Below are 24,161 nucleotides of genomic sequence, written 5' to 3'. Positions count from 1 at the left end.
TAAAAAAAATATTTTAATATATGTAGTATTTTAATTAAATATTAATTCCTACACTTTCCTTAAAATTATATAAATTCTAGCCTATTCTATCATAATTTCTTCCAATTCTAGGCACTCCACTTGAAATTTTATTTCAATCATAGCACCTCTTTCATTTTAATTTGTCAATTTAATTGCAATTGTAGCTATTCCATATTCAATCCAATCTGATTTCAATACATCTCATCTTTTAATCTCATCCATCTATTTTATTAATCTTAACCCTTCATCTCTTACTAAATCAATGGTTGAGATCGAATCCTTCTTATTCTCTATTTTGAACTATCTAAACCTAAGAAGATTTTTTCCTTTCTCTTCCCATACCCTCTCTTCTCCCTCCCCTCTCCTCGCAGTCGCCAGCCACCCACTCTCTCTTCTCCATTCGCTCCGGCGAGAGCAGCTGCCCCTCTCCCGCCGCTCTTTCCTCCTTCATTTCTTCTCCTCTTCTTCTTTCTCCCTCTCTTCGCTCCCTCTCTCCTCCTATCCCTCTTCTCCTCACCCTCTCTCTGCCTCCCTCTTCTCTCTCCCTTTTCCGACAGCCGCCATCCCCCTCTTCTTCTCCCTCTCCCGTCGTTCCTCCTCCCTGTCTCCGTCTTTCTCCCTTTCCCGTTTTTCCCCCTTCTTTGGCCATCTTCTCCCTTCCCGTCCCTTCTCTTTCCCTTCTTCTTTCCATTTCTCTTCTCTTTTTCTGCAAGTACCAGCGCCCTCACCAGCCGGCAGCCACGACGAGCAGCCGTGCGCGCAGCAATGACGAGCCGCCAGCAGCTCCCGCGGAGGAGAAACAACGAGGACCATCGTGAGCCGCAACAACCAGCTAGGCGAGGCAGCCGGCAGAAGCAGCAAGCGAAAGCTCGCTGTCTCTTTCTCCTCAACGCAACTACTCCGACCAGCAGCTATGGAGGAACTCCGGTGAGTTTTCTACTCTCTTCTCTTTCGTTTCTTTTCTCTTCTCCAGCAGGGACGACCAGAGGCCATAAACTCCAGCAACTGGCAGCGGTTCGGACAAGAGCTTCAAACCATTCGAAAATATTTCGATCTGCGGATGATTGATCACAACAGATCTGTCCAAGTTTAATTTTTTTCTCGTTTTCAGATTATTATTATTTATATCCTAGCATTGATTAATTGGGGTCCTCAATCTGCTCATGATTTCTATGAAGAATTAGAATTATGTGTTTAGGAGATTAACAAGTGCATTAAGCTTCATTTGGGTGAGTTGATTTTTTTTTCTCTACTTTATTATGTGTATTGGCAAAATATCATTTTTTTAATTTGAAATGTCAGAAGATCTCTTTGCTTATTATTATGCTCTTGGTTATTTGGATTGTTGGGGTGTGATGTGAATACCCTCAACTCTAATCGTTTCTCCTTGATTAAGGTTTATCAATCTGATTCAGTTTACTATCCAAAGTTTGCCCCTTAATAAATAAATAAAGCTCTTGTTAATATTATGATGACTGATTTGGGGGATGAATTTTATTTTGTTCCTTTGAATAATAATTGTTTAAATATATATATCTTATTTGTTGATTTTTACTCCTTTCGTTATAAAGAATATATAATGTTGTGAATTGGTTCCGTCTTTTAATTATAATAGATTGATTCTTACCTTTAAGTTTTAGGAAAATCTTTATTAGTTTGGTAAAAAGAATAATATCAATTTTCTGGTTTGGTTCTCTTAAGGTTAAAATATATTAATTGATCTTTTTTTTTTCAATTTGTGAGTTGACTAGCTTCTTACTTGTTTTTTATATGGCTCTTCATTATTTAAGGAGAAAATATATTACTCTCTCTTAAATTGTTCTTACTTGTTTATATTTGGTTTAAAATAATAATTAAATATTTTCTGATTTTAAAATCTTCTTCATTTAAGGAAAAAAAATATTACACTCTCTTAATTTATTTTTACTTGTTTATATTTGGTAATGAAATATTTTTTAAAACTTTCTGATTTGGTCCTCCTTTATAATAAGGAAAATGGAATATTATTTGATTCCTTAAAAATATTTCTTTTCCGTATTTGTTTCCCCCTCTTTGCTATATAAATAAGACCCCTTTTATTCATTATTGAATCAACTCATACACTCATTCACTCTCAATCACAAGTTCTCTCATCACTCTTCCTTCTCTCATTGCTCTCTTGCTACTCTAAATACATTAAGATTCCGGTACATTCAAGTGTTTTTCTTCGCTACTTTGCTATTTTGCTTTTGTTCGAGTAAAGGTTGGATCAACTTGTTTCTCATTGCTACCATTCCTAATCTACTTAACCGGTTAGTATTCAGAATTAGCATTTAAATTATTTTTTGTATTCGTACATTTGTGTGATCTCATTGTTCTATTCCTTTGTTATGTATAAGTTGTTAAACAATTGCATATGGTCTCACCTTGACTAAATAAATGTGATTACTTGTGTAATTATTTGATTGCTTTGACAGGTTTCAAACTTGAAGTTCAAGTTGAAGATTAGCCATGAAGAAAGATTTATTAGTTTATTTGAATCTATTTTTTTTCTTATTTTATTTATTTGAATGTTGTAACATTTGTATAACTTTAAAACTCTCATATATAAATTTATTTGGGGGATCGTGTAAGGGAAGGGGATTTACATGCTACTTGTTCATTGTAATTTTTAAAAGTTAGAAATCATAGTGGGAAAGTCAAAGGAACTACGAGGTCTAGTTCCAATTTTTAAAAACCCGACGCGTCCCCGGAAGTACCACCTACCCATGAATTTCAAAATGAATTATGTGTATTTATATGTAAATATTTATGTGCCTATATGCAAACTGAATCTTTTAAATCATTTTCAAAATATAGACTTTTTATTATTTTTTTTAAGATCGACCTCAAATCAAAATTGTTGCTATGGTGGAGGAGCGCGATCAACAATATCGTGGCATCACCCCTATAAAGAAACAAACAATTTTTTTAAAAATAAAATAAAAATTCCTATTCAAAACTTGCTCAATTTTCAAAACTTTACTTTCGCACATATTAATTGCTTAATATTTGCCAATTTTGTTTATAGCATAGTGTCGTATGTTAAAATAATAAAAAATTAAATTTGATTGTTTATTTATTGCTATCACCTAGCCTTGCATATCTAAAATAATAAAAAAAAAGTAATAAAATAATCTTAATTGTTTTTATATTATGTCATCACTTAGCAAGCATATTAAACTAATAAATGAAGAGATGCTATTTGCTACTTGTAACCCCCACATAGATTGCATGAGACACGGCCGGGACCCACATTTGTGGATCTCGAGGGATGCCTAACACCTTCCCCTCGAGGTAATTTGAACCCTTACCCCGATCTCTGGCTCGTTGACCTTAGCTAGACTTAGTTAGGTTAGATAGGTGCCCTAACGCGCCTTAACTCGTTAGGTGGCGACTCCAAACTCAAAATCCCAAAAGAGTTGTTAGGTCGTTTACAAAACCCGTTTCCTGGGAAAATGGGGCGCGACAGAATGGCGACTCCGCTGGGGAATATTAGGTTCTTACCATTACATGTTTCATGCTTATTTATGTGGGGTTAACTTTATATTGTTTATTCCATTATTTGCTAGGTGTTTATCATATTTAGTTATCATTTTGTTGCCTTATTTACTGTGTTCTTTTCATGTTTCGCCCCTTTTCCCCCTTCTTATTTGTTTATTATCATGTTTCACATTTCCACGTTTCCCTTATTTGTTTACTACATTTAATTTCATACCCTCTTTCCTTATTTGCGTGATTTTTTTAACACCTTTATATGTTTAAATTCCTTTATATATTTATACTTATTTATTTATTTACTATTTTATAAAATGCTTATATGTTACCGTTTTCCAATTTAAATGCTAAGTGTTTATTGTTTTGATAACTGACATTCCTCTCATACTTCCCCCAATTGGGACCCTCTTCCTTTTTTTAATTTTGTTCTCGTGATGTTGTGCATTTGCACCTCTCACTACTCCAATTCTAGTCAAATACCCATTATAGAGAGTCGGCATATGCGTGGACGTAACGGATAGTTTTACTACCGCGAAACCACGAGCCTCTCGCATAGAATCCCTTTCAAGTCCGTGTCAAGCCAACTCTTAGAAGTCCTGGTTAGGTCATACATGCTGCATAAGCCCTAGGTGGTTTGACCCTTGGTGTCAATCCACATAACTAGTAGACACCCTATTGTCTAAAGGGCCCCAACACCCTTTAGACAAATTGCATACTTATGTGTCAATTTGATCATCATACTTAAATCAAGTCATTATGTCAAAAGGAGTTAAAGACTTTCTTTTATTCTAAACTTCAAATTGGCAAATATGACTTGAACCAATTATGTGACCTTATTCTATTAAATGTTATAATTGTCCCACTTTGAGGGTATTGTGTCATTTATTTGAAATTATAATTTTCGCTCACTATATAATCACTCGCTTTTGTGTTTAATTTACTTTGACTAAAGGTTGTCTAGTATTTGGATTTTGGGCTCGACTAAGAACCTGCAATATGACAAATATGTTAAACCTTCGAAAACATCACACCTCTTCTCGTCCAACACAAAGTACATTTTGGACCATCTCTCCTCATCCTACTCACACCCTCTCTCAACAAAGGTCTCCAACACGCCTCAACTTTGATGATTAACAATACGAGGGAATAGGTGACAAAATAGAGAAGTCTAAGCTAGATGCGCTGCAGCAAAAAATGCATGACTTGGAGAAAAAGGTGAATGGAGGATTAAACTCAATATCTACTCATGACCTGAAGTATAAAAATTTATGTCTACACCCAGGAGTTGAATTGCCGTCAGGATTTAAAATTCCAAAATTCAACATGTTCGACGGACGTGGTGACCCAATAGCACATCTCAAAGATTTTTGCAGCAGGCTAGTTGGCTTAGAAAACAATGAACCTCTCCTAATGAGGTTATTTATTCAAAGCTTATCAGGAATAGCCTTCACTTGGTACGTCAAACAAGACTTTGACAAATGGCTCGCATGGGAAGACATGGCTCGAGACTTTGTGGAACAATACAAGTTTAATAAGAAGGTTGACCCTATAATGTTAAATTTGATCAAATTGAAGAAATTAAGTCATGAATCTTTTGAGGAATATGTCATACGATGGAGAATGGAAGCCTCCAAGATACGTCATTTACCGCATGAAGAGGAGTTGGTCCAAACTCTCATCAGAGCACTTGTGGGTATATACTACAAAACCCTGTTTTTCGCTGGTGTTTAAAGTTCCGACAATCTAATTCGAATTGGAAAAGAGTTAGAGTATGGCATTCAGTCTGGAAGAATTGCTGATACACAAATTCATTTTCCAGTCCTGAAAGACTCATTAGATGAAAGGAATGAAGATGCATCAATCTATATACCTCCGAAACAAAGAAATCAGAATATCGAGCAAATTCATGCTATTCTTGAACCTTCCAACCCTCAGGTATCTCAACAAAAGGTGAGGAAACCTCGTGTCTTCACTCACCTAAGGGAAACTTTGACCGACATTTTCCAGAGATTATGGGCTAAAGGACTTCTAAGACCAATAAATGGATGGATTCCCAAGCACTCTACTTCAAACTTTGATCTATCCAAAAATTGTGCCTATTATTCAAACATTCAAGGTCATGACACCAAAGAATGTGCAGCATTGAGAAATAAGATTCAGAATATGATTGAAAAGGGAAAAACTATAGTGCAACAAGGACCACAAAACAACAATTGCAATCCTTCTATGGCGAATGCATTCATCGTTCAAGGAAATCCTACAAAGATGTACGTTAGGCACTTGACAAGGAAGCGTAAATCACATCAGAGAAATTGATATGAACACGACTCTTATGAACAAAGTTGGCTTTATTGTTCTCAGACCTTATGCCCAAAGCCTTCCTCATTCCTTTCATTTTTCCTTGTAATTCTGAACTACGTTTGACCTGATTTCCTTTTTGGATACGTAAGCAACCCTTGATAGGTCCAGTCTCTATCAAATAAATTTTCTTTCTTTCCCATGGTCATTCAAAACACTCCTTTACAAATTCAAATCTAGGCTAATTGACAATCCATGAACATAATTGACACTTGAATTCAAAGTCGAGCCTTAATGTCCAAATACAAGACAATCACTTTCTTTGGAACTTACATTTTTTCTTTGAGTGAAGCAGGATCAAAAATTCCCTACTAATAAACTGGGGCAGAAATTTTGAGGAAACCTCAAAAATTTTCATAGAGATATTTAACAAAGTGAGTATATATCTTATACTTTAAACTGGGGCAGAAATTTTTGAGAAATCCTCAAAAATTTCATCACAAAGGAATGCAACTCTAAAGGCAAAACAAGCACAGGTATGACCGTCTCTCGCCTTTTGAATTTACGATTTTTCTCTGGATGCAGGAATAAATTATATATGAGCGTACTTTCATATTTAGGAGCTACTATGTAAGTCATACTATCCTCGAATTATTTTTTGAAAAGGCTATTATCAACATTCTTCTACGACTGACTGAATATATATTTAAGCTCTCCCGCCTTATTATAATACGATATTTAGGCTCGTCTGCCATACAATACGACATTTAGTCTCGTCTGCCTTACAATACGACATTTAGGCTCGTCTGCCTTACAATACGACATTCAGGTTCTTCCGCCTTACAATAGGATGTTTAGGCTCTTCCGCCTTACAATAGGATATTTAGGCTCGTCTGCCTTACAATACGATATTTAGGCTCGTCTGCCTTACAATACGATATTTAGGCTCGTCTGCCTTACAATACGATATTTAGGCTCGTCTGCCTTACAATACGATATTTAGGCTCGTCTGCCTTACAATACGATATTTAGGCTCGTCTGCCTTACAATACGATATTTAGGCTCGTCTGCCTTACAATACGATATTTAGGCTCGTCTGCCTTACAATACGATATTTAGGCTCGTCTGCCTTACAATACGATATTTAGGCTCGTCTGCCTTACAATACGATATTTAGGCTCGTCTGCCTTACAATACGATATTTAGGCTCGTCTGCCTTACAATACGATATTTAGGCTCGTCTGCCTTACAATACGATATTTAGGCTCGTCTGCCTTACAATACGATATTTAGGCTCGTCTGCCTTACAATACGATATTTAGGCTCGTCTGCCTTACAATACGATATTTAGGCTCGTCTGCCTTACAATACGATATTTAGGCTCGTCTGCCTTACAATACGATATTTAGGCTCGTCTGCCTTACAATACGATATTTAGGCTCGTCTGCCTTACAATACGATATTTAGGCTCGTCTGCCTTACAATACGATATTTAGGCTCGTCTGCCTTACAATACGATATTTAGGCTCGTCTGCCTTACAATACGATATTTAGGCTCGTCTGCCTTACAATACGATATTTAGGCTCGTCTGCCTTACAATACGATATTTAGGCTCGTCTGCCTTACAATACGATATTTAGGCTCGTCTGCCTTACAATACGATATTTAGGCTCGTCTGCCTTACAATACGATATTTAGGCTCGTCTGCCTTACAATACGATATTTAGGCTCGTCTGCCTTACAATACGATATTTAGGCTCGTCTGCCTTACAATACGATATTTAGGCTCGTCTGCCTTACAATACGATATTTAGGCTCGTCTGCCTTACAATACGATATTTAGGCTCGTCTGCCTTACAATACGATATTTAGGCTCGTCTGCCTTACAATACGATATTTAGGCTCGTCTGCCTTACAATACGATATTTAGGCTCGTCTGCCTTACAATACGATATTTAGGCTCGTCTGCCTTACAATACGATATTTAGGCTCGTCTGCCTTACAATACGATATTTAGGCTCGTCTGCCTTACAATACGATATTTAGGCTCGTCTGCCTTACAATACGATATTTAGGCTCGTCTGCCTTACAATACGATATTTAGGCTCGTCTGCCTTACAATACGATATTTAGGCTCGTCTGCCTTACAATACGATATTTAGGCTCGTCTGCCTTACAATACGATATTTAGGCTCGTCTGCCTTACAATACGATATTTAGGCTCGTCTGCCTTACAATACGATATTTAGGCTCGTCTGCCTTACAATACGATATTTAGGCTCGTCTGCCTTACAATACGATATTTAGGCTCGTCTGCCTTACAATACGATATTTAGGCTCGTCTGCCTTACAATACGATATTTAGGCTCGTCTGCCTTACAATACGATATTTAGGCTCGTCTGCCTTACAATACGATATTTAGGCTCGTCTGCCTTACAATACGATATTTAGGCTCGTCTGCCTTACAATACGATATTTAGGCTCGTCTGCCTTACAATACGATATTTAGGCTCGTCTGCCTTACAATACGATATTTAGGCTCGTCTGCCTTACAATACGATATTTAGGCTCGTCTGCCTTACAATACGATATTTAGGCTCGTCTGCCTTACAATACGATATTTAGGCTCGTCTGCCTTACAATACGATATTTAGGCTCGTCTGCCTTACAATACGATATTTAGGCTCGTCTGCCTTACAATACGATATTTAGGCTCGTCTGCCTTACAATACGATATTTAGGCTCGTCTGCCTTACAATACGATATTTAGGCTCGTCTGCCTTACAATACGATATTTAGGCTCGTCTGCCTTACAATACGATATTTAGGCTCGTCTGCCTTACAATACGATATTTAGGCTCGTCTGCCTTACAATACGATATTTAGGCTCGTCTGCCTTACAATACGATATTTAGGCTCGTCTGCCTTACAATACGATATTTAGGCTCGTCTGCCTTACAATACGATATTTAGGCTCGTCTGCCTTACAATACGACATTCAGGTTCTTCCGCCTTACAATAGGATGTTTAGGCTTTTCTGCCTTAAAATATGATGTTTATGCTCGTCTGCCTTACAATATGACATTTAGACTCTTCTGCCTTACAACAGGATGCTTACATACATCCATCTTACAACCAAACATTTCCGTCTATATTATTATATCGCTATACTATCAGATCTATTGGAGTTAAGCCAAAGACTATCAAGGCTTGCACTACGTCTCAAACAGATACGCTTCTTATCACCTCTTGTCATTTATTTAGAACTCATATTTTATTACTATTGGTCATACTTTATCTACTTATAAGCTAACATTTTATCTAGAATTTGCAGATATGATCGATCGCCCCTGATTACAATTATCATGTTATCATCTATACAAACAAAGACCCTATCAATTCTTTGCTACTCATACTCCGAACCTTATTCATAGGCTGATAACCTCACTCTATCATGCTCTTGCTGCTTCTCTATCACGCTCTTCTAGCCTCTCAATCTCTCTTTTCTCTCTACTCTATTCTTATCCATTCAAGCCGATATCGTGCCTTTCAAATACCTTAGCGCTCTTTCAATTTTTAAGAGTTTTCATTTGCTCTTGAATCTAGAACTACACACGACCTGATTCTCGTATAACCAGAGATATGTAGGCGACTTAAAACCAAAGTCTCGGTCGTACCCTTTTTTTTCAACTTCGCTTCAATTGATCCTACTGACATCTGTCGTCGGTGGACAAAATCGGCTACTAAGTCAACGTTGGTTGCCCGATAATTCATTCTTCATTCTCAATCAACCAAGGGGCAGCTGTTGACACCCAATTTTAACCGACCTTTAACTTTTTTAAGGAATACTATTCGATTAAATACATATTTTAAATTTAGTTGAAGTCTAGAATTAGTCGACTTTACTTGAAAAAAAATTATATATTCTAGTATGTTTACTTAATAAAACTATCGTAAATATTATTAAAATATTTTAAATTATTAATGAATTTCAAATGTTTTAAAATCTAAATGATTTTAAATAAAAAAAATATTTTAATATATGTAGTATTTTAATTAAATAGTAATTCCTACACTTTCCTTAAAATTATTTAAATTCTAGCCTATTCTATCATAATTTCTTCCAATTCTAGGAACTCCACTTCAAATTTTATTTCAATCATAGCACCTCTTTCATTTTAATTTTAGTCAATTTAATTGCAATTGTGGCCATTCCATATTCAATCCAATCTGATTTCAATACATCTCATCTTTTAATCTCATCCATCTATTTTATTAATCTTAACCCTTCATCTCTTATTAAATCAATGGTTGAGATCGAATCCTTCTTCTTATCTATTTTGAACTATCTAAACCTAAGAAGATTTTTTCCTTTCTCTTCCCATACGCTCTCTTCTCCCTCCCCTCTCCTCGCAGCCGCCAGCCACCCACTCTCTCTTCTCCATTCGCTCCGGCGAGAGCAGCTGCCCCTCTCCCGCCGCTCTTTCCTCCTTCATTTCTTCTCCTCTTCTTCTTTCTCCCTCTCTTCGCTCCCTCTCTCCTCCTCTCCCTCTTCTCCTCACCCTCTCTCTGCCTCCCTCTTCTCTCGCCCTTTTCCGACAGCCGCCATCCCCCTCTTCTTCTCCCTCTCCCGTCGTTCCTCCTCCCTGTCTCCGTCTTTCTCCCTTTCCCGTTTTCTCCCCTCCTTCGTCAATCTTCTCCCTTCCCGTCTCTTCTCTTTCCCTTCTTCTTTCCCTTTCTCTTCTCTTTTACTGCAGGTACCAGCACCCTCACCAGCCGGCATCCACGACGAGCAGCCGTGCGCGCAGCAGTGACGAGCCGCCAGCAGCTCCCGCGGAGGAGCACCAACGAGGACCATCGTGAGCCGCAACAACCAGCCAGGCGAGGCAGCCGGCAGAAGCAGCAAGCGAAAGCTCGCTGTCTCTTTCTCCTCAACGCAACTACTCCGACCAGCAGCTATGGCGGAACTCCGGTGAGTTTTCTACTCTCTTCTCTTTCGTTTCTTTTCTCTTCTCCAGCAGGGACGACCAGCGGCCATAAACTCCAGCAATTGGCAGCGGTTCGGACAAGAGCTTCAAACCATTCGAAAATATTTCGATCTGCGGATGATTGATCGCAACAGATCTGTCCAGGTTTAATTTTTTTTCTCGTTTTCAGATTATTATTATTTATATCCTAGCATTGATTAATTGGGGTCCTCAATCTGCTCATGATTTCTATGAAGAATTATTTTTTATGTGTTTAGGAGATTAACAAGTGCATTAAGCTTCATTTGGGTGAGTTGATTTTTTTTTCTCTACTTTATTATGTGTATTGGCAAAATATCATTTTTTTAATTTGAAATGTCAGAAGATCTCTTTGCTTATTATTATGCTCTTGGTTATTTGGATTGTTGGGGTGTGATATGAATACCCTCAACTCTAATCGTTTCTCCTTGATTAAGATTTATCAGGCTGATTCATTTTACTATCCAAAGTTTGCCCCTTAATAAATAAATAAAGCTCTTGTTAATATTATGATGACTGATTTGGGGGATGAATTATTTTGTTTCTTAGAATAATAATTGTTTAAATATATATATCTTATTTGTTGATTTTTACTCCTTTCATTGTAAAGAATATATAATGTTGTGAATTGGTTCCGTCTTTTAATTATAATAGATTGATTCTTACCTTTACGTTTTAGGAAAATCTTTATTAGTTTGGTAAAAAGAATAATATCAATTTTCTGGTTTGGTTCTCTTAAGGTTAAAATATATTAATTGATCTTTTTTTAAAAAAAATTGTGAGTTGACTAGCTTGTTACTTGTTTTTTATATGGCTCTTCATTATTTAAGGAGAAAATATATTACTCTCTCTTAATTTATTCTTACTTGTTTATATTTGGTAAAAAAAATAATTAAATATTTTCTGATTTTAAATTCTTCTTTATTTAAGGAAAAAAATATATTACACTCTCTTAATTTATTTTTACTTGTTTATATTTGGTAATGAAATATTTTTTAAAACTTTCTGATTTGGTCCTCCTTTATAATAAGGAAAATGGAATATTATTTGATTCCTTAAAAATATTTCTTTTCCTTATTTGTTTTCCCCTCTTTGCTATATAAATAAGACCCCTTTTATTCATTATTGAATCAACTCATACACTCATTCACTCTCAATCACAAGTTCTCTCATCACTCTTCCTTCTCTCATTGCTCTCTTGCTACTCTAAATACATTAAGATTCCGGTAAACATTCAAGTGTTTTTCTTCGTTACTTTGCTATTTTGCTTTTGTTCGATTAAAGGTTGGATCAACTTGTTCCTCATTGCTACCATTCCTAATCTACTTAACCGTTTAGTATTCGGAATTAGCATTTACATTATTTTTTATATTCGTACATTTTTGTGAGCTCATTGTTCTATTCCTTTGTCATGTATAAGTTGTTAAACAATTTCATATTGTCTCACCTTGACTAAATAAATGTGAATACTTGTGTAGTTATTTGATTGCTTTAACAGTTTCAAACTTGAAGTTCAAGTTGAAGATTAGCCATGAAGAAAGATTTATTTGTTTATTTGAATCTTTTTTTTGTCTTATTTTATGTATTTGAATGTTGTAACATTTGTATAACTTTAAAGCTCTCATATATAAATTTATTTAGGGGATCGTCTAAGGGAAGGGGATTTACATGCTACTTGTTTATTGTAGTTTTTAAAAGTTAGAAATCATGCCTATTGGTTTATCTTTAACCACCTAGAATTATTCTTTGTAGGTGTTGTAATCTAATCAATTTTCAACATGCTTAACGCTCTGTTTATAAGTTTAAAAAATAACTAGATTCCAATAACTTTTGAATGTTAAAATCAAATCCTAATTTTAATAGGTTGTTAGATGTTAAAAAATATGGTATAACTTTTCATTTGTTTTATCACGTAGAAATCATGCCTAAGGATTAAAATGTTCATATCAATTAGATTTACAAATCATGCCTATATGTGTTATTCCGCTTTGAACTCCTAGAAACCATATTTGTAGGTTTATAAATAAATTTTCAGCATATCAATAACTCCAATAAAATTTGTTGTGCATATTTTGAATTAGCTAATATTATTAATTAGTAATCTTATTTGTCCTCTTGATGTTTTCCGCACTTATGATGCAATATGTGGTTTTCTTAAAATAAAATCATGTGATGCATTTAACAAATTACTTGGCTTTTGAATATATTTCATAGTAAAATCTTTGTATTTAATAAATTTACTGCAATAATGTTCTACTAGTTTTCTTTCTTACAAAGTTTTTGCAACATTTTTAAAGTCATTATTCAATCCTCCTTTAAAACTTTGGATTGATAATGACATTGTTTATTTTGAAAACAAATTATAAGCACTATCTCTTAACCTATCGTTAGTGGGAAAGTCAAAGGAACTACGAGGTCTAGTTCCAATTTTTAAAAATCCGATGTGTCCCCGGAAGTACCACCTACCCATGAATTTCAAAAGGAATTATGTGTATTTATATGTAAATATTTATGTGCCTATATGCAAACTGAATCTTTTAAATCATTTTCAAAATATAGACTTTTTGTTATTTTTTTTAAGATCGACCTCAAATCAAAATTGTTTCTATGGTGGAGGAGCGCGATCAACAATATCGTGGCATCACCCCTATAAAGAAACAAACATTTTTTAAAAAAATAAAATAAAAATTCCTATTCAAAACTTGCTCAATTTTCAAAACTTTACTTTCGCACATATTAATTGCTTAATATTTGCCAATTTTGTTTATAGCATAGTGTCGTATGTTAAAATAATAAAAAATTAAATTTGATTGTTTATTTATTGCTTTCACCTAGCCTTGCATATCTAAAATAATAAAAAAAAAGTAATAAAATAATCTTAATTGTTTTTATATTATGACATCATTTAGCAAGCATATTAAACTAATAAATGAAGAGACCTTATTTGCTACTTGTAACCCCCACATAGATTGCATGAGACACGGCCGGGACCCACATTTGTGGACCTCGAGGGATGCCTAACACCTTCCCCTCGAGGTAATTTGAACCCTTACCCCGATCTCTGGCTCGTTGACCTTAGCTAGACTTAGTTAGGTTAGATAGGTGCCCTAACGCGCCTTAATTCGTTAGGTGGCGACTCCAAACTCAAAATCCCAAAAGAGTTGTTAGGTCGTGCACAAAACCTGTTTTCTGCGAAAATGGGGCGCGACAACGACTTGATCGTTCTTGGATGTTTGACTTCCAAACTCTTCAAACTGATTTATAATGCTAATATTCATTATTTTAACACTCTATAAACTCATAAAACACATGATAGTCTCTAATTAACCTAGTTCATTTAGAGGGTTGTAACAATACAGAAAGGAAAACAAATAACTAACTAAAACCTAACTAGATCCCTATAAGCCCAAAAGTTACACTTTTGTGTATTTTAAAGTAAATAGTCCAAATGCACCCTCATAAGTTTGAAGAGTACACAGAAGAACTATAATAATTGAGTATGAGAATTGATGACTCCAAAACTAGGAGTACATAGCCCGGACCTCGAATCCCGAATAAGATTCCCAAAGAACCCAATAGAACCATACCATTATGAATCAACTCGATAGAGGATAATATGCCTGATACTCAGACTGCGGCAAAAGATCATGTGTGTGGACCTTGAATCTGCGACTTTAAAAGTCGTATGCCAAACCTTAAATCTATACGAACTATCGAAGAAGAATCCCATTAAAAATTCACCATCATAAGACCATCGTGGATCGATATCAACCAGAAAATTCCAATGAATCACTTCAAGCCCGAACCAAATCAAAACTTGAGTCATCAAATGAAGCCCAAAATCACAACAGAAAATCACAAGGTCGTAGTATAAGAGGGAATTATGGATGAAAGGCTATCAGAACTAAGTTAATGCCTAATTAAGGCTCATACTGTCAAATCCAAGTCTGATATATTAGTTTGCAAAGATTTAAGTTGTCCAAAGCAACGTCGGAGAACTTTAAGGCATATCGCTTCAAAAGTGCGAGTCTAAGAAAACATCTAACATATTCATAGGTTAAGGTCAATAATAAGATACAAAAAGATTACAACCAATTACGTACGATCAAATGATCACAAAATAAGAACAAATATGCTAGCACTCCTGAAAACCCTGGTTACCACCTAAGGCATGATTTCTTACCCGTAAACATGAATTATCAACAAATAATAGTAAAATAAAACAAGATATAAAACAAGACATAAAGGAATCAATAATATTATATATGCATGCTCTATTTTACCTGAAAATTACATAAAAATCTCCTAAAACATGAATTCTAATAACTGAACAGGTAAGGACCTAAAAACTCATCCCAACGTTAGCTAATCAACATGAATTCACAAATGCAAGATCAGTCTAAAGTCGTAAGTCGTAGCCTGACTCAAAAGTTGATCTTGTGCGCTCCCAAATTATGATTTCTGAGTTTTCCCTTTTTGATAGGCCTCTAATTGCTACCACACCATCAAAATCATAAGCATAATGTAACAAGTTGTATGACACCAATAAACACAATAATTGGGGATGGACCCATAACTGAGTAAAAATGGAATTGTGAGACCCACAGTAGCAATCTCAAAATAGACTCAGTTAAAAGGTCCAATTTAATTTATGAGACTTGTACTCTATTCTAGTATCTATGACGTGTGACCACCACGTTTTGTGTTTAATCTCTTTTAATTTTTATATATAGTTGCTTTCGTTCTTATTTTCTTTTGTTTCCCTTAACATTTTATATAGTATTCCCCATTATTTATTTTATATATTCTTTATGCATGTTACTATTCGTCCCATGCTATGGGTTGACTTATCCGGTGGATTATAGTAGGTGTCATCATGACTCAAGTTTTTGGGTTGTACAAGTTCGACTAGATGTTCGTTTGATATTTTTGTAAGTTTTTGTGTGTTTGGAGCATTTAAAACTTGAACAGTTGACTTCGGTCAACATTTAGGAGGACAGCTTAAAATAAAGTTCTGACAATCCTGTTATCTTCAAAATGTCCGGTTTGATCTAGAAGGAACTTTGGTGCGGATTTCTAGGCTTGCAGGCTCATTTTAAGCCCACTAGTAAGATTTTGTTTCAAACAACGGGTTATGTGTGAGGACCCACTTTTCATCGAGATGACCTCGGTTGGAAGTTCTGGCATCTTCGTTGGGTTTGAAATGCAAAATTTGGTGGGGTAGCATATCTCATTTATGTACATAGATTCTGAACAAATCCCACTCCCCCGTCAAAGCATTTTGCAAATTTTTATGCTCTTCATATTCGAAAACCTTGTGTCACACTCGCAGAGGAAAGAGACTTTTGTCTCCATGTTCGTAAGCCTTGTGTCGCATTTTCGAAGACCCAGTATGTTTGGTAACCGCATTTGCAGAATGGGCTTTACGATCCCGGAGAGAGTCACCTCGACCTTCTATGTTCGCAAGTGGCCTTCTACGTTCACAATGAAGGGCCAAGGTTGAGCTGGCCCTATTGACCACCATGATCGCGGTCTTGGGCCCATGTTCGAAGAAGTCAATTTACTGACTCGTATCATTTATTAACTTCATTTATACCTAATTTATTTACAACTTTAATAATATCTACATATTTAAACATTTAGTAATTTCAATGAAGAAAAATTTTAAATAATTATAACACTTTGTTTGGATGGTTGTTGCTTATTATTTCATAATGTATCATACTAAATCAGTAGTTACATAAAATTGATCTTTTCGTCGTTATCAAAAAATAAATTAAACGATACAATACGATGTGATTTAAGGGGATAAGACACAAGAACGCCCATAGACAATGGCCGAAAATTCGGAGACACACTGTCACGCCTCAAATTCCATTAAGACGGACAGGCACCCGATGCCCTAAAGGCCCGAGAGAACTAACATGTAACCCGTTCCTACTATGCATATAACTATAACAATCGTGTGACAAGTTCATATTGGGTGCAGCGATACAAAACAACATAAGTAGACCCAAGAGTTATATACAAGACTTGATTGTTGAGACCACAACTCTTTAAGACACAACTTAACCATATACATACGTCTACAAAGACTTTATAAGATAGAAAATCTAAAGTAGGTCGGGACAGACCCTTCCTTACCCTTAACCACGATACAATACCAAAATGAATTTACCAAGGACTCAATAAATCTCCGAATCAATCTATAGCTCACCAAAAGTAGTTGAGTGTTGTGTGCTCCTACGGAGGAGGTCTACTAACTAGAGTACATGTGCTTGCAGCATGAAATGCAGCGTCCCCCGCGAAGGACATCAGTATGAAAAAATGTACTGAATATGTAAGTCAATAGCATATGTAATACGAGGGCTCAAATGAAATGAAGTATCAACATATGAGTGCATAGATCAAGAGAGAAGACCACATTTCCTTATACTTGTGGAATCATGTATGTTACATTCTTTTCCTTACTTTTTTGTACCTTATAATCTTTTTAGTGCATGTGATACAAGTGACCAGCTGATCAATGGTGGAAGAGGATGACCCATGCTAGGCATTTTAACCTCTAGCATGCGGTCCTCATAATTACACAATATGGGATCGTCCCATACTAGGCTTTCGCCCCTGAGCTGCCACCCTTCTACACCAATAGGGATCGGTCCATGCTAGGCTTTCTCCTCTAAGCTACCACCCTTATGTACCGATTGGGATCGACCCATGCTAGGGATTTGCCTCTGGCTGCCACCCATAATTATACATATTGCTTCACTTAGATTCTTTAATCTTTGAGATTGTTGTTTATTAGTTTATAACTCTTTTGAGATTGTTCTTTGGATAATCATAACTCTTTTAAGATTATTGTTTTGGTGGTCATAATCATTTTGGAGATATGAAAATACGGACCAGTAGTAGAAGACATGAAAATAATATTTCAAGGTAGTAACAGTGACGTAAGGAGCTATTTAACATAAACACCCTACTTATGAGCTTAATGACACAATTGACTTCAACTAACAAAGAGGGGGATTCAGCAGACTTGTTTTTGCAAATACCATTTCTATACCAGCACATGGGGGTGAGTACACAAGTATAGAATAGTGAACATATAATGAAGTGGTCCTATGCACTAAGGAGAGGGGGAAATATTCTTAGGTATTTGGAGATAGTACGCTGCCACTATGTTTCTTTTACTAAGAATAGAACTTAGGAGATTCACTTTATTGATATTAATCGCAAGTATCATATTTTATGCCAAGGAATATGGAATTGAATAGCCTTATATACCTTATTTTCTGACAAATACCACTATCACGATTCAACCTTCCTTTTTGGGTGCTAATCTACAACATAAGTCATGATTAAGATAACGGCAACAGCTAATCACATTAAGGCCCTCGAAAATAGTAGCTAACATTTAACGGAGAGTATGCCCATACAACCCTTACACAAACAGTGAACCAACACACGCTTCCTCTATACATTAATACAACTATATACATCCTCTACCAAGATACCCAAGTTGTCCTCAACAACAATATACATAAGGCAGCCACTATAAATCTCAAAATGTTTTAACATAATAAGAGAATATTAACTCAATGATTTATCACAATCTATGAATTCTTAATAAATATATACAAAATTCTCCACCCCAAACATGTATTTAAAAAGAGAGGGGAAAATGGGTTGTATTCTTACCTTAATTTCTAGAAATTTATCCTTTAAATTTGTACTTCAAGAATTCAAACTCTCCTTCAAAATTTTACTTGAAAATGGGACAATACTCAAGAAACCTAAGGTGTTTTAGGGCTTCTTGTTGAATCCAAGAGAGACCAACAAAAAAACTTAAGAAATATGAAAATTTTGCAAGTTTAAAATGGAGAAAAAGATTTGATCTTTATTCCTTTAAAAGGGAGGTGTTATGGTCGACTTTCTTGGCAAATTTTGGGCTATATATTTTCAAGTAGGTGACCCACCTACTTGGCCTTTTAACTTGGGTCATTGAGAACTTCGACACTTGTTGGGCCTTATTGTCAATTATCTCTGTATTCTTGTCAATTTGGCCCATAAATAATGCAAGTAGGTGATCCACCTACTGTCCATTTTCCCTTTATTCTTTTATTCAACTTGGGCCAGATTAATTCAAGTAGGTGGTACACACTTGGCCGTTTTACAAGTAAAAAATGTCTTAGCAGGTGATGCACCTACTTGGTCCCTTGGCTGGTCAGTAAGTCAAAGTAGGTGATGCACCTACTAGCTTAATTAAGTCAAGCAAGCAGCTCAATTATTTTATTCCATTTTCTAAATATTAATACCTTTTTCTTCAACTTACCACTTAACTTTCAACTTTAATCTCAATTACCAGCTTACTATATTTAGTTCAAATACTTTCATCAGAGTTAACTTGTAGTACACATGCTGAAACGTGCAAGGCATCACATCACCTTCGAGCTTGCTCAAACCAACGGTAATCATATAAGAAACATGGGCCCTTACCTATACTATAAGGCTATGTCAACTATCACAAGAACAGACCAAGCATATGCATAATACGGGTTGTTACACACCTTGTAACATATCGCATATTGAAATATCTAGGAAGAAGCTATGAACTGGAAATATTTGGAAATAAAGAAAATCTGGAAATTTGCTTAAATTAGAAAAAGTGAGTTTTTGGTAAACTTCAAACAGTCATAAATCCTAGCTCAGGATGAGTTAGGTGTACTTCTATATATCATTGGATATCTCTTGGAATAATATTCCCAACGCCACCGAGTTTGTGCGATTCCGAGATCGAAGCAGTGAGTTATGCCCTATGGAAGTTGGATTATTGGATTAAGGAGAGTCCAATTCGAATTTTGAAAGGGTAGTTTGGTCTCTTCCTTGCCTTTTTATTTTAATTTGTTTTTTATAATTAATTAGGGGTCTAAGTTGTATTAGATTATCTTACACTTCTACCGAAAGAGCTAAGGTTTTGAGAGAAGAGAAAAGAATAGGAGAAAAGAGGAGAAAGGAGAAGAACGTTTAAGATTCGTCAAGATCGTCGAAATTTATCTTGTGGATTTCGTCGGGGTGATCCTCCCTACAAGGTATGTGAGATCGCATAGCATTGGGTTAATTCGCCACGCATCAATCATGGTATATTTCAGCGAATTTAAGTTCTTGAAATCTTAGAAATATAGTTCTTGATGGGTTTGTTGAAGTTCCATTAAATTCTTGTTTCATCGAGGAGTTGTTTGATCTGAATCCGTGAATTTAGATTCGATTTTGAGTAGAATCTGATGTACTTTGAACATTCAATTGATTGTAAGTGTTGGGTGAAAGAACCCATGTAGTTTAGAGGGTTTAGAGCTAGAAAAGGTAGAAGAATTTTCTTCAATGAAAATCTGATAGTGCCTCTGCGTCGCAGAGATAGTCCCCAAATCTGGGATTCTTTGTTCCGCATCACGGAGTGTTCTGCCTTAGAAGTCGTTTTCAAAACTAAATTTTAAATGTTTCTCCGCATCGCGGACCCATCCTCAAATATTGATTTTTGATCTTTTCTCATGTTTAGCTATCTAAAATCATTCATAAAAATCATCAGATCTTTCCAATCACAAATCGCAATCCTTGAATCCCAGAATTAAATTCAAGGACCAGTTAAGAGTCAAGTAAAGAGTAGTTAAGATCAAAGTCAAGAGAAGTTCTTAGAGCTCTCAAGAAGTCTTTATCAAATGTTTTAACTTGTCTTAAGACTTAAAGTTTAAGTTGAGTAAAGTGTAAAGATTAAAGCTTGAAGTTCATTTACTCAAAAAGTATATGGGGATTATGTATTCCCAAAGATATTTAAAATATTTTTTTACATTTTAATAAGAACGAAAATTGAGATTTCGAAAGAGCCTTCGGGCTAGTTTTTATAACAGAGTAACCGCTTTCTAAATGAAGCAAGAGATGAAACTTTGATTTCCAAGATAGCATGTGAGCAAAGTTTTTTAGAAGTAATCTCAAATCAAAGAAGAAGTATGTTTTTAAACATAAGAGTTAATATAATACAATATATTTTAGAGTAGTACTGAGCACCGATATGGGGTGAGAGTTCAGACAATTCACAGCCCCCATAAACCATGTAGCCATCATGGGTAGAAAAGCATCATACTTTTTAGATGATTTATTTAGTGCTTTTTAGCATAGACTAGTGGATCCACTTAGTAGTTCAGTTTGTATACCCTCGGCAAGGTATAGGATGGTCATGGCAGTGTTAGGCAAATCGTTGTATCATCACAATAGCTCTTACATAATGATTACAGTTTAGAGAAACTCCCACAGAAGTAATTGTATTCTTATATACACATTTAATTGTATTTTTATATATATTTCAGAGTTATATGTATCTTTTCATGCATACAGAGTTGATATCATGTTTTAAACAGCCTTTCTTTATATTGCACTTATTTTGAACTGCTTTATATTGAAATGAGTTAAGTTATGTCGTAAGTTCTTCAAATTTTCTTTCAAGTCTATATTGTGTTAGCATATCAACTCGCATACTCGTACATTCAATGTACTGATGTCAGTTGGCCTGCATCTTATTATGATGTAGACATTAATAACTAGGATTGGCATCCTGTACACCATTGATCTAGTGAGCAGTACAGAGTCAGTTGGTCAGTCTCCTTGCATTCTATACGACTTCTTTTATTGCTTTCAGTTTTATTATCAGTTCATTAGGATATTGTGGGGCTTATCCCAACATCCATCTCAGTTGTTTTTAGAGGTTTTATAGACAGTCAGATATTAGTTCTTTAGTCTTTATATTGTCATTATCTTATGTTAAGACTTGAGTTTGCCTTAATGGCCAAGTTGAATGTTCTATTATGACATTCTAGTTTATTACATGGACTTCTCTTTGCTGAATTAAATCTTCCGCTGAGTAAGTAAGTCAGGTCAAGGGTTCGCTTGGGTTCAGCAATGGTTCTCAAGTCTCAGCCATATCCGGGGTATAGGCTCGGGGAGTGACACACCTAAACCTAACTAGGGTTCTATTAGCCCCCTAAACTCATTTTTTTTGTAATTTAGTACACCTTTTATGCTAATGTGGCACATTCAACCACCCAAGTTAGTTGTGTTTGTACACTCGTCTGCCACTGGGAGTCGATCCACATGCATCCGTGAGTGGATAAATGATTATATATTTGATTTCGCACCCTCATAACGAAAAGGTGTTTTGGCAAATTGGTTGAAGTCACTCACTCTAAGAGTGTCTGTGCGAGATCGATTCCCGTGGGAGTCAACCTTTTTTGAACTTTAAAATCAGTGTTTAGAGTTATAAACCTTTTTTAAAATGTTTTTATTAAAACTTGTTTTTTCCACCTTATCTGGCCCCACCCCCTTTTCTTAACTAAAAACAAATAAAAGCTAGCACAATTCTAAATAAAATATAAGACTACTAGAAAATCTACGACTTGCATAATTCTAAACAAAATATAACACGGGTAGAAAATTTACAACTTACAAGTATTCTTCCCTACATAATAAAAGTTCTGCTTCTATTATCTCTGCATAAATCAGTAAGTTCTTCTTTTTAAACTTTATTTTTGGTAAGAATTTGTTGTTGATTCTTGTGATTTGAGATAAATAGACTTATGTAAAAAGAAATGCGGTGATTTTTTCACGAAAACTGGTTGAAATCATAGTTTGGAACGATTGAATTTACATGTTGGTGAATTAAATAGCATCCATAAGAGGTGTTTCAACCAGATGCTGAATTTTGAGAATCAATCTCAATCCATTCAAGTTATTTTTAACAAGCAATTTGAGAAAACAAGAAGTGAGCATCAAATTCGTTTAGAGGCTTCTACTAATGTGGCAGGGTTCCTATTGGAAATTGGATTGTCTTTTCGAGGTCATGATGAAAGTGAGTCTTCAACAAATAAAGGTTATTTTTAGGTTTTTTGGATTGTATTGAAAAAAAATACTTCCAGATATGAATAATGATATTTTAAAACATGCTCCAAAAAATATTATGATAATGACTTCTCCAAAAAAATGTTAACTTACCCTTGTGTCGCTCCTAACCTTGCCTTGAGTTACTCTTAGAGTCTTAGTAGTGTCCCCCCTATGCAGCTCAATTGGTAAGAGGCGATCTCCTTGGGAGGGATGTAAAGGAGCCATAGGTCACGGGTTCGATTCTCCCTTGAGGCTGCATGCCAATAAGAGGGGATTAAAAGAGCGAATGGCCGCCCATGGCAGAGACAATACCTGAATATGTGAATCCCGAGGGGGTTGTCACAAAAAAGGCGCTTTTTTTGTGACAACCCCCTCGGGATCCACATACTCAGGTATTGTCTCTGCCATGGCATGGGTTGGCCTCTGCTTGCCACGTGTGTGAATATTAATTTTTTAATTTATGAAAAATATTTTTCCAAAATAATTTTTTTAAAAAAAAGTCAATTATTTTATTAAAAAGAATATTCTTATTTTCTTTATCTTGTGTTTAAATTAAGTTAATATATAGTTTGTATCGAAACTTTTGTTACCTTCAATCGTTGTTGTTTTGTCTTTTATATTTTTATTGATTTTATTTTCTTTATCTTTTGTTTTGATTTGATTTCAAATTAATTTCAAATGTCTTGTATTTAGAATAAGTTAATTTTGAATGGATATCAAACTAAGTGAAGAAATTAAGTAAAACATAAGAAAATTAAAACGTTAAAAATAAAGGGAATTTTTAATTTATTTTTAAAATATACATTATTTTTTAAAAAATAATTAAAAGGTATGAATTATTATCTATTTGACATCTTTTAGAATTTATCTATCCATTTGTTACTTTTTGAAAACAATATTGAGCTGAAATTTGATTATGATTATAAAAGTTGATTATCATTATAATAAAAATTAAATATCATTATGTTAAAATTATTGAGATTAATTGGATCAAATGGTCCACCCGTTTTTTAGCCCATTTGAGCGCAAAGTAAACTTGGGCGGGTCAAGACCCAACCCAAATTCTATTTCAACCCATTTAGTGTCTCCAATCATAGTCTAGAGGGATACTTGTGTCTTATCCCTAATTTAAATAACAATCAAAACAAATATTGTATTTAGACTAATAATACAGTACAACCATCCAAGCAAGGTGTAAATTACAAGAATGAAAAGGAAAGAATGTTACAATAACTATATAAAAAATGAAAAATATAGTAAAATAACTAAGAATGAAAAACAATTTGACGAAGAAACAAAAATGTCATCCGCTTTTTATTTTTCTAAGGTATGACAACTCTCTTTTTATGGTAAGGCACAAGTCGTCATGTGCCTTCTTTCATCAGTTAACACC

At 35.1% G+C, this 24,161-nt stretch overlaps 1 protein-coding gene across 1 annotated transcript; it reads right to left on the bottom strand.

Moving 5' to 3' along the window:
• Positions 1–331: 331 nt before the first annotated feature.
• LOC107006371 (octapeptide-repeat protein T2-like) lies at positions 332–712 on the bottom strand. The gene has a single exon (XM_015204942.1). It carries the CDS (start codon positions 710–712, stop codon positions 332–334), a length of 381 nt encoding a protein of 126 aa, XP_015060428.1.
• Between the last annotated feature and the right edge of the window lie 23,449 nt (positions 713–24,161).

This window comes from Solanum pennellii, chromosome 12 (assembly GCF_001406875.1).
Source record: "Solanum pennellii chromosome 12, SPENNV200".
NCBI classification, from domain to species: domain Eukaryota; kingdom Viridiplantae; phylum Streptophyta; class Magnoliopsida; order Solanales; family Solanaceae; genus Solanum; species Solanum pennellii.
This window is presented reverse-complemented; position numbering and strand designations above follow the sequence as displayed.